This window comes from Miniopterus schreibersii, assembly GCF_964146895.1.
Source record: "Miniopterus schreibersii genome assembly, chromosome: 14".
Lineage (NCBI taxonomy): Eukaryota > Metazoa > Chordata > Mammalia > Chiroptera > Miniopteridae > Miniopterus > Miniopterus schreibersii.
Window position 1 is genome coordinate 50,711,633 of NC_138114.1, and position 11,467 is coordinate 50,723,099.

The window sequence follows — 11,467 nt, forward strand, 5'->3', positions numbered from 1 at the left end:
TTGGAACTTAGGAGAAAGAAAGTAAGGATATAGGTGCCTGGGGGGAAGGAGAGAGAGAAAGGCTCAGGAGAGACAGAAAGAGAGGGAGGGAAAGAGGGCTGGGTCCTCCATCCTGAGGGTTTTTATCTGATCTCTAAAGGCCCATGAGGGAATTCAGAAGGAATGGGGGTGAGGGGTGAGTTATGGAATGAGTGTCTGTTCCCTGCAGGCCAGTCTGGTTCTCAGACCTTTAGACTCATTGTAAGTTGCCACTGCCAATCACAGGACCAAAGTGTGTGACTTGTCAATGTGCAATGCGACATCATTAAAGCCTGATGCTAGCCTCGGAGCCTAGCCAAGCATCAAAGCCTAGTCTTGGGGTCTAGGAACCCTGCCTCACCTCGGAACCTAGCTTTTTCTGGTAACCCCCTCTAAAGTGTTCTCAACATGGACAGGAGCTAGCAGAGAAGAGCTTTTCCTGGTAACCTCTACTCAGGTGTTATTTCCAAGATGCACAGGAGATGGTCGCAAACAATAGCATTTCCTGATTACATGCACTCAGCTGTTATTTTCAAGATGTACAATAGATGGCAACAGAGAAAAACTTTTCCTGCTGATCTTCACTCAGGTGTTATTCCCAAGATGACCACTAGGTGGCAGAAAAGATCATTTTCCTGCCTTAAGGGCTCTGCTCACTCTGCATTAAAATGAGAATCCAGACCCCTGGTAATAAGCTCACTTTGATATAATTCCTATTTTAAGTCCCTCACATGCTCATCTTACCTATTGCTCCCATTTGGTAGGTGAGGCAGGGACATTTGTTATCTCCATTTTACAGGTATTTAAGCTGAAGACTGATTCTAACATAACTGAGGCCTAAATGGGCCAGAAGGCGGCTGGTGGCTACAGCAGAATGAACGAGGGCGAGCCTGGTCAGGTTGGGTGTTGCCTGGCTGGGTAAATAAGAGTGAAATAATCCTGTACCATGACGAGAATAGGAACCCTCGCCTAGGAAGCGCCCATTCAATGTTTCCTCTTGTTTATTATTACTAGTCCCTGTCTACAGACGAAGGAAACTGAGTTGGCTCTTGGAGCAGGCTTTGCACACGAGTGCTTAAAACGGCTCCTTATGGTTGGCATGTCTCAGAGCACACTCTGTGTGCAGTGAACAGGCTGGAAACTACCCCGCACTGCCTGCACCCACGTGCCCCGCAGCCATGCCTCTCCCCAGAAACGGGAACTCGGCCCAGCAGCGAGACTGGCGAGGCGAGGCGAGGTGTGGGGCAGCCCGTCTGAAGGCTCATCTCCGCCTCCACCTCCGCCAGCGCCCGCGCAGCCCCGGGTGCCCGCCGGCAGCGTGGGGCAGGGCCCTCGTCACCTGCAGGTCAGGCGTTCCCGCACCCCCTGCCCTCCCTGCGGGCCCCGACGCAGTTCACCGTCTGGGCCCCTCCGTCCACAGGGAGGCAGGGCCAGCCACCGGGTCAGGCTGGGAGGGTCACGCTCCACTCTCGCGCTCTCCCTGTGTCCAACCGGGAGGAGCAGCCCCAGATTGGTCCCGTGGAGCCGGCGCGGGCGGCCTCGCTCCACAACGCGTGTGTGGAGTGGCCGGGGACGCGGCGGAGCTATGGGTGCGCAGTGAGGCGCGTGGTAGACAGATGGGGCTGGAGCTCGGCTCCCGGAAGGACCGCACAGGAGCACGTGTCGCAAGGCCAGCGACGTCCAGGGGCATCCGCTCGGGAGGCCTCTACACAGGCGCAGATCGGATTCCTCACACTGGCCAGTGGGCAGCCCGGAGGTCTGCACACCCGCCCTCCCCTCGTCTACCCCGGATTCCGGCCGCTGGCCGTAAGCACGCTCCCTACAAGCGTTGGCCCAAAACCCTGACGACGCTGTCCGCTCTCGCGTGAAGGCGGTGTGGAGGGCTTTGCGCAGGCGTGCTACAGGCGCCCCGCCCCCGCGCCGGTTTCGACCAATCCCAGCGGAGGCGCCAACCGGGCGGGCGCCCCGGAGCTGAGAGGAAATGGCAGGGCGGCCGGGGCCTTCGAGGGCAGAGCCCACGGGGACAACAGGCCAGGCTGGGAAGGCCGGAGGTAGTGCTGGGCTGCGCGGGCCTCCGTCGGGAGCGGGCGGGAGCGCGGGCGCCTCCCTGTCAGAATCCACCGGTGGGGCCGGCACTGGCCGAGCGTGGGGGTAGGGGGGCTGTAATCGTGGGGGTACGGGCTGCACAGAAGGACGTGCGACTGGTGACTGCGAAGAAGGGGTTTGGATTCTGAGGGGAACGCAGAAGTGAGGGGACATTTTTCATCTTATTGCTTGACTTTTCTACAGGGACTGCGTAGTTACTACTTGGGGGCATTTCATAACCGTCGTTGAGGGTCAGATGTTAATGCCCGTCGCAAGGGGTCACTGCAGGGAGAGTGACCTCGGAGGCCCCCGCAGGGTGTGCTGGGTAACGAAGTGCTGTGTCTGCAGCTCAGCGGCTGCAGATGGGGCGCCGGGTCAAGGGCATGGAGGAGCTGTGGGTCCTGCTTTTGCCACTTTGAAGTACATTTGGAATTATTTAAAAATAAAGTCAAAAGTAGGAGACACGCTACACAGGCTGTTTTGTGAGATTGGCGGGCTCCTCCCACAGATCCTCGCTGCCTTCCCATCCTGCCCTTCCTGCGGCGAGCCCTGGAGGGTGGACATAGTACGAAGAAGACCCGAAGAAACAGTGTAAAAGTCGTTTTGGGTCCCGGGGAAATTAACTTTTTAAAATATAACCATATGCAGAAGGGTGCGAGCTGAACAGCAGGCAGCCTCCCTGCCCTCGCGGCGCCGCCCGCCGGAGGCTCTGGAGACGCGTGGGGCGCGCTCCGGGCTGAGGTCCGCGCGGAGCCCGGCGGCGGTGGCCCCAGTTCACTGGCGGGTGTTCACGGCGCTTCCCCGCTTTTGACGTCAAGCTAGGGCTGCAGTGTCACTTCACACGCTTTTGAGCAGTTAACTGAGTACACCTGACGGGGTAAGTTCCTAGAGGTGGGATTGTCTTCAAAGTGTTGCTGCAGCCACACTGTCCTCCAGGAGGCCGCGTGGGTTTCCAGCCTGCCCGTGCGCAGGAGCGTAGCCGACCCGCATCCTGACCGCAGACCCTGGTGTCCTCACACTCCCCCACCTTTACCCACCTGCCCGACACAATATGCTATTTCCATCTCTTAAGGTCGACGTTGTGCATCTTTTCAAGTATTTATTGGCTATTGGTGTCAGTTTTGATTAACCACTCTTTTCCTGTCTCTACTGTCCTGTAGAAATGATTGTTTAGCTTCTCTATATTGATTGATTAGTTGGTTGGTTGGTTGATTTTTTGAAAACTTTATTATGAAAAAATTTAAACATGTACAAAGTTGAGAGCAAAGTACAATTACCCTACGAACCCACCTGTCAGCGCTAACGATCGGCGTTTGGCAGTCTGGTTTGTTCCTTTCTCCTCTCCCACTCCACTCTGTCATTTCACAGTATCTCAGGCATCAAAGCACATAATCCATAAATACTTCCATGTATATCCCTAAAAGTTACCGAAAGGATAAGTACTATTTTCAGAAAACTAAACACAATACCGTTGTGACATATGAATAATAGCTGCAATAATTATTTTGTTTCATCAACTATCTGACCAATTTTCAAATTTCCCTGATTGTGTCATCAATATTTTTTAAAGTGCATTTGTTTGAATCAAGATCCAAATGTGGTCTGTTTACTGAGAGTGGTTAACATGTCTCTTTAATCCCTTTTAGTCTCCTTTCTCCCTTTTCCTCAAAATTTGTTAAAGAAGCTAGGTTGCTCTTCCTGTGGAGCTTCCCAATCTGAATATTGCTCATTTCATACCCATGAGCCATTTAACATGTTCTTCTGTCCCCGTATTTCCTCTGAGTTGGTATTTAAGTTGAGAAGCTTAATAAGTATGTGTCATTTTTGGTCAAGAATCTTACAGTGTATTTTTACTTAAGTGTCTCATAATGTTCGTTATCTTTATAGTGATATTAATGCGATTAATGATAGTTGCCTAGGTCTGTTTCATTAGGGAGTAAATGGGAGGCTTCAGAATAACAATTGATTGTATATAGGGAAGCTGTTTGTATTTATATATGCTTAAATGAAACAGTGGTTTCTGACTCCCAGTTTCTTATATCCCTCCTTTCTTTTCTTTCATTATTAATCACAACCTTGACCCAGCCTTGAAATGTATCAGCAGTGAGAGTGCATGCCTTCCTGTGCCCTGAGTTTTATTAAGAGGAGATCTGCAGTGTCATTTTACCCTTTCATAAAAGCTGATCATGAAGGGGCTCAATTTATCTCTCGTGCAGTGTCCACCTCAAGACAAGGAGCAGGGGCACCGCTCTGGCTGGTGACCTGCCATCAGCCCACCTCAGTCCCAGCCCAAGATTGTGGGATCCTTCCTCAAGCCTCTCACTCCTGCAGGGTTCTGAAATGTTCCGTTTTGTCTCCACAGGGCAGGCCAAGTCCTCACAGAAAATTGAAGGCTTGATGGAAATGGTGAAGAAGTTGCAGAAAGGTCATATGTCTCCTTTATAACTGAGGCTCAGACAGAAGTGGATTCAATTCCAGGCCCCACAGTTCACAACCTTGGGAAATTAATTCATGCACTCTTACTTGTAAAACTTAATTCTTTGAAATAAAATTATAGACCCATGATCCAAAATTAAAGTATAAGAGGATAGCAGACAAAACGTTTGCTCAGAACAACCCCCTTACTAACCACCCACTTGACTCACTGCATAAAAGAGATTAACGTTAAACCCAGATTTTTGCCTTCACCTCACCTCTGCTACTCTCTGCTTGCTCATCCGGCTCCTCCCAGCCATGTTGCCATCTCAGGGTAGACCTCTGACTGACTGCCTCCCACTTGGAGGGCAGGGCCTGCCCCCTCACTTGATTTAGAGCCCTCTAGAGGCCTTCCCATATCTAAAGAGACATATCCCACTCCTTCAATCTTTAATCCCTTGCCCCACTATTTCTCTTGACTGCAGTTACAGTCAAGATGGCCTGAGTAGGTATCTCGGTTTATCTCTTCCTTGTCTCCCCTACCAGGAATATGAGCCCCTGGGGGGCTCCATCCCACCTCTGCCTGCCCTGTCGTCTTCACTCAACCTCCTTTCCTCCCTGCAGCTGGAAGCCTAGAGCCCAGGGTTGAGGTCCTTATTAACCGGATTAATGAGGTTCAACAAGGTGAGCTCAGGAACTGTAGTTTGTCAGCCAGGAGCAGCTATATGATTTGCAGGGCCCAGTGTAAAATGAAAATGCAGGATCCTTTGTTCAGAAATTACTAAGTATTTCACAACAGCAATCGCAGAGCATTAAGCCAAGCACGGGTCAGTCCAAATGCAGCTATTATAGCCCCAGGTCTGTTATCCTGGCCCTGCTGCCAACAGAGCCCAGCAAGAAGACCTCTGGAAGCCTCATTTTCTTGTTCTGTAAAATCTGCGCTCTTCTGGGTTTGCTTGAAGACAAATGTGAAATGTCACAGTTTGCAAGGAATGGTGCAGCTGGAGGCTGCACTGACACAATGTCTGTTCTTCTCTTTGGCACAGCAAAAAAGAAAGCCAGCGAGGAGCTAGGAGAGGCCCGGACTGTTTGGGAGACGCTGCAGAAGGACCTGGACTCACGTAAGTCTGCCGAGGTTCATTCAGATGTCCCCAAGTCATGCTTGCCTGAACCCAGTATTCCAGACACTCAGCATCCTTGCTGTGGCCAAGGGCCCCTGCCCCGTCTCCAGCCTCAAGTACTACCAAACTCGCCCTCGCCCACTGTGGATAGGAGTGTCCCCTAAACATCCTCCAAGCATACTTCTACCTCAGGGCCTTTGCTAGGCTGTTTCCCCAGATAATATAGGTTCCTGTTGCTTTACATCATTCAGTTCTCAGCTCAAATGTTCCATTATCAGAGAGACCCTCACCAGTCACCCCATCTAAAGACAGCACCCTGCCCCATCTGATTACATGCCCCTTGCTGCTTGATGTGTTTCCTCATTCTTTACCCACTTCATATGATGTGTTTATTTTTTCTCCTCTCCATGTAAACACACCTGCATTTTGCAGAGTCCTCACAGCCACCCTTTATCAACATCAGGGCCCTTTGGTGCTCACAGAGTGTGTGGACACAAAAGGGGGGGTTTGCCTTGAAGGGTTCATATTTGTTTTTTGGGGTAGGGTTGAACCAAACTGCCCAGGTAACCCTTGGCAAGCCCAGTCCCTGAGGGTACAGTAGGTGGTCCTTGATACCTTAACGTGTCACTGTGTTTTCCAGTGGGTGGAGAGAAAGTGCGTCTGAAAGAGATCTTGAACAAAAAGCAAGGTAATTACAACTACACTATCCCCAGGCTTCTGCCTTTGCCACCCTGTAGAAGCTCACTCTCTTCAGACCAGCTGACACCTTTTGAAACCTGAATCAGCTTGCATCCCTCCTGTGGCTTCCACCAGACTTGCAGTAAATGACAAAGTCCCATCACTTGCCCACGAGATGACACATGACCCTGTTACCTCTCCACAAACCTAATGCCTTGACGGTTCCTTTCCCTGCAGAGACCCTAAGGATCCTCCGGCTCCACTGCCAGGAAAAGGAGAGTGAAGCACAGAGGTAAGCACCCCGCCTGGGCCTTGTTCTGCCCTGCCCTTCATTCTGGTAAGAAAGTGAGGGAAATGCATACTGCAGCTCTCCTTTTCTCCCTCTGTCACATGGAAAAGCCAAATGAGTGTCTTCTCACCTCAGCTCTCACAGTAGGCAGTCCTGTTACAGGTGTTCTCACTCACTGGGATAATCATTCTTTTGCTAGAATACCAATTAAATTCTTTTAGCTGCTTTTTATTCTCAGCCTTTCACTCTTTATTTTTTTTTAAATATATTTTTATTGATTTTAGAGAGAGGAAGGGAGAGGGAAAGAGATAGCAACATCAATGATGAGAGAGTCATTGATCGGCCGCCTCCTGCACGCCCCCCGACTGGGGATCACGCCTGCAACCTGGGCATGTGCCCTGACTGGGAATCAGGAATTGAACCTCGATCTCCTGGATCACAGGTCGATGCTCAACCGCTGAGCCGCACCAGCCAGGCATCAGCCTCTTACTCTTTCCACAGGCTTCATGGCTGTCTATTCACTCACCTGCCCGTCTGTCCCTTCAACTGTCTGTCCACTCAGCCTCTCACCAACCATTCATTATCTTTCCATCCACCTAACTATTTGTGCATCTACTTCTCCTCCTCCGGAAAACTTATTTAGCTCATTTTGTGGTCAGAGGCACCAAGCCCTGGCATCCTAAGATTAGAACTTTTGGGAAATTCAGATGAGATTAATGTGTGTGTTCTTTTGCATTTGACCATGTCCATGTTGATCTCCCTAATCTTCACCAAGATATTTCCAGGGGGCATGTGCGCGTGTGTCCCCATGAAGTTTTAGAGAAGGACCTCCCTCTAGAGGGCTAGAACAGGCTTTAGGAGAAGAAGGCAGAAGCCCCACCCCAGCCCCTTCCTGGGGAGACATTTGGAGAGCAAGACTAAGGGCTGCCTTGCCTCTTTCCAGGAAGCAAACCCTGCTGCTGGAGTGCAAGGAGCGAATTTCAGCCCTCAACTTCCAGATTGAGGAAGAGAAGAGCAAACAGAGGCAGCTGAGGTAAAGCCCAGTGCCTTTGGCCTGGGGGTGGAGCTGGAATGGATTATAGGTGGGTGTGATAACAGGGATGGGGGTTAAAAGAGGAACTGGCTGAGCTAAGTCTCCGAGGGTCAAGGTGGTGAAGTTGCTCCAAGCAGAGCAAAGAGATGGGCAAGCCCCCCCAATCCAGTATGGTCTACCCCCAGGTTGGATTTCGAGGAACAGTTGGAGGATCTGATGGGCCAGCACAAGAACCTCTGGGAATTCCACGTGAGTCACTCAAAGTCCCCCCTCCCACCTTCCCCATCTTCCTTTGCAGAACCAGGCCCCAAATTCAGTCATCCTCCAGGCTTCCTTCCTCTCACCTCCCACACCCAGTGCCTGAGCAAGCCCTCCTGGCCACACGTCAAAATTACCTTCAGTCAGATCCTCACTACCCTCACTGCTACCCGATTCCGTGCTCTTTGCTAGTCCTGCCCATCCATTCCTGCTGCCTTCTTAGGGCCCTTCAGCGGTCAGGAGGAATCCTGATAAACCAAGGAGGGGTCATTCATCAAGGAGATCCTGGATATGTTTGGGGATGTCACAGGCATGGGGGGCGGGGGCCTGTCAGTGTTTGCCACCAAGAGATCCCAGCCTCCAAACCAGAAAATAGAATGTCAGGACGGGAGGGCTCAGTGAGGGGTCCACTCAGAGGGAAGAGGAGGAGCAACAATGTGGGCTAGTAACCGAGTCTCCAGAGGACAGCCTCCTGAGCCTCTCCAGCACAGCACCATAGGTATTGGGAGAAACAGTTCTAGGCGGAGGCAATGGCCAGTGCAAGAGCCCTGAGGCTGGACTGTGCCTGGCATGCTTGGAGGGAGAGTAGTAGCAAGCAAGGCATGCTGAGTCAAGACTAGATCCATGTGGGCTTCTCTGAGGCGAATGGCGGGAAGTGGGAGATGTGCATGGGCCTCCTTTCTACCCACTCAGAGGCCAGAGCAGCTGGCCCAGGAAATTGGCGCCCTGGACAGCAGCAAGGAGCAATTGCTCAAGGAAGGTGAGAATGGGGAAGCCCTGCCCTGCCCTGCCCTGCCCTGCCCTGCCCTGCCCTGCCCTGCCCTACCCTGCCCTGCCCTACCCTGCCCTGCCCTGCCCTGCCCTGCCCATTTGTCCCTTCCTGCTACAGAGAAGCTGGTGGAGGCAAAGCTGGAGGATGTGAAGCATCGTCTGTGCTCCCAGTTTGGGACCAAGGGCTGTTCTGCCATCACTGAAGGGCTCTTTCTCCGTAGCAAGGAGGCAGCAGCTGCAGTGTAAGACAGGGACAGGATGGGGGAATGGGACAAAGGGAGGGAGCTACCAGCACTGATGGCCTCACCTTCAGGCATCTGTTTGAAGAGGAGACCAGAAGCGCCCAGGAGCTCCTGGAGGATACTGCCCAGCGCCATGAGCAGCTGCAGGAGGAGTGCCAGCAGCTGCAGCAGAAGAGACAGAAGTGGGCATGGAGCCCCTCCCCGAGTCCATAAGGGGAGGGTGGCTGAGGAAGTCTCTGTCCCATCTCTCTCTCCTGGTCTCTTCACGCCCTCTTGTCCCTCCTCTTCCCCTCCCCCTCCCCTCTCTTATCCATCCCTTTATATCCAGGCTGAAGGAGGAACTGGAAAAGCTTGGAGTGCAGGTCACTGCTCAAGCCCAGAACAAACAAGAGGATGGGGCCAACCCAGGAGAAGCTGTGAGCCCTGGAATCAAGTGGCAGGAAGCAGAGACAGCTTGTGAAAGGAACTGGGGGGGGGGGGGGGCAAGGAGGGGATCCGGGGAGTCCTCAGAGGATAGTCTTCAGGGAAGGGCATTCCCACAGGGACACAGCCAAGGCAAAGGTATAGAGGCTGGCAGTAGTGGGGTGGGAAGGGGCAGGCCCCAGGGAAGGTGTGGGTACAGGGATGCATGGAGGATTCCATCTCAGACCCTGACCTCCCACAGGCCAATCCAAAGCCCCTCGGAGTCAATGAGGAGAAAGACCCAGAGCTGCCCACGGAGCAGGGCCTGATACCCTCCTAGGCGAGGAGGTCCCACCCTGCCCTGGAGCTTATGCCTGTGCTGCAGGAAATAAAGGCAGTATTTCTGTACAGCTGCCTCTGCTTAGTCCATGCTAGGGGGATGGGGTTGTTCAGCCCAAGAACCCTGGCTCCTGGAACTAGGTGAAGCCTTGGCCATACTCTGCCTCTTGGCCTCAGCGGGCATTCAATACTTCCCTCACCTCACAGGTTCTGGTCTGCTCATCTCCAGGACCCACTGCTCTGGGTCCCCAGGCAGAGGGATGCAGGCCTGGGACCTCCCACAATAGGCCCAGGGGTTCTTAGAACCCACCCTGTGATTGTTTCTTCCATTCCTTATTCAGGTTTGGACTACACAGAATCCCAGAAATCCCAACAATGAGGACCAGGATGCTGGAGACCTCAGCCGGTCTGTGACATGCCCACAGCCCCACTGATTGAGAAAAAGAAGTGTAATTAGAGGTCAAGTACAGTTTGTGCTCTGATGGGTACAAAATATGTAACTGAGACCCTTGTTACAAAAGCGTAATGTTAGAAACCCTTAGTGCGCTGGGAGTCAGGACTATTATGTGCTTCTGAGGCATGTTTCAAATTCACCAAAATGTACCATCCCAGTTAAGGGCAGTCTTGGGGGTCAAAGTCTGTGCTCCCGGGTCAAAATACAGTGAATTAAGTACAAAGAGGTTCCTTGTCTTGAAAGGCTCCCACACCCAGGTAGGACAGCCAATGGTGGGGTTGGAGAGAGACCCACACAGGCCCCCAGCCTGAAGAGCATTGTGTCCGTGGGAGAGGAAGAACAGGCCTCAGTGGGAAGTTCTCCAGTCAGTTGGAGAGCTGAGGCATCAAACCTGAAACCCAGACTTGTTTTTCCGGCTGACATGGATCAATCACACCTGTGTTACACAGGAATGGCAGTACCCCGTCCAGTTGTGCGTCTCAGGAAGTTAAACAACATATTCACCTGAAGGAAATGGAAACATCACTTTTAAAAGCTGCAATTTGACTCAGCCCATGAGTAGAACTACAGGGATGCATGGAGACTTCCATCTCAGACCCCGACCTCCCAAAGGCCAATCCAAAGCCCCTCGGAGTCAGGAGATTTTGTAGATTCAGTTCACAATAAAAAACAAAAAACAAATAAGTAGTTCAATTGATGAGTAAAAGGCCATGGACAACATGCAATACCTATTTATGTAAAAAAAAAAAAAAGATGGAAGGTAACTTTCTTTATACTCATTCATGATGTGTTTAAAGCATTTCAAGTATATTCAAATACTGTTTGCCTACTGGAAGTTCTAGACAGTGAAAGAGGAAAGAAAAGGCATGAGAATTTATGCCGATGTACTTTAGAAGTGAATCTACAGATAAGTTATAGAATAGCTAGATGTATATATGTTTGCTAAATAGAGGTCAATATTTTTAAAAATCTAATTGATGTGTAGATATCAGGGCACAGGACCCAAAATAACAATGCAGAGAAATCTATAGTTTATTGGGGGGAGAGGTGCACACTGTCTGGAGGCTCTGCATCCCTGCCTGCTCCGCCTCACTCACAGCCGAGAGCAGCTTCCATCGCGCCTGTTTACCATCTGCAGAGCGCACCAGAGCGCACGCGGGCGGGGAAGGACAGTTTGTAATCGGTGGGATGCTGGCAAACCCTCTCACAGTGGGGCTGGGCTCAGTATCCTTGGGGTCAACCAGAGACCTCAAGCTAAAGCGCTGCAGAATAGTGGCGAGGAAGAGAAACAGCTCCATGCGAGCCAGGCTGCTTCCACACACATGCCTCTCTGCAGGGACAGCAGGAGGCATGGGACGGGCG

General features: G+C 51.8%; 1 protein-coding gene across 1 annotated transcript; it reads left to right on the forward strand.

Moving 5' to 3' along the window:
• Positions 1-4,470: 4,470 nt before the first annotated feature.
• On the forward strand, positions 4,471-10,766 carry SYCE1 (synaptonemal complex central element protein 1). The gene is made up of 13 exons (XM_081157885.1): positions 4,471-4,528; positions 5,143-5,202; positions 5,565-5,639; positions 6,280-6,327; positions 6,555-6,609; positions 7,550-7,639; positions 7,825-7,888; positions 8,591-8,657; positions 8,787-8,910; positions 8,982-9,092; positions 9,239-9,326; positions 9,993-10,057; positions 10,555-10,766. Exons 1-13 carry the CDS (start codon positions 4,501-4,503, stop codon positions 10,649-10,651), a joined length of 972 nt encoding a protein of 323 aa, XP_081014011.1. The 5' UTR covers positions 4,471-4,500; the 3' UTR covers positions 10,652-10,766.
• Positions 10,767-11,467: the final 701 nt, after the last annotated feature.

Excerpts from the sequence above, each read along its gene's own strand:
- SYCE1 (XM_081157885.1), top strand. The coding sequence starts at position 4,501 with ATGGAAATGGTGAAGAAGTTGCAGAAAG. Across the intron at positions 5,203-5,564 it reads GATTAATGAGGTTCAACAAG|CAAAAAAGAAAGCCAGCGAG; the intron begins GTGAGCTCAGGA and ends TCTTTGGCACAG. Across the intron at positions 9,093-9,238 it reads CTGCAGCAGAAGAGACAGAA|GCTGAAGGAGGAACTGGAAA; the intron begins GTGGGCATGGAG and ends CTTTATATCCAG.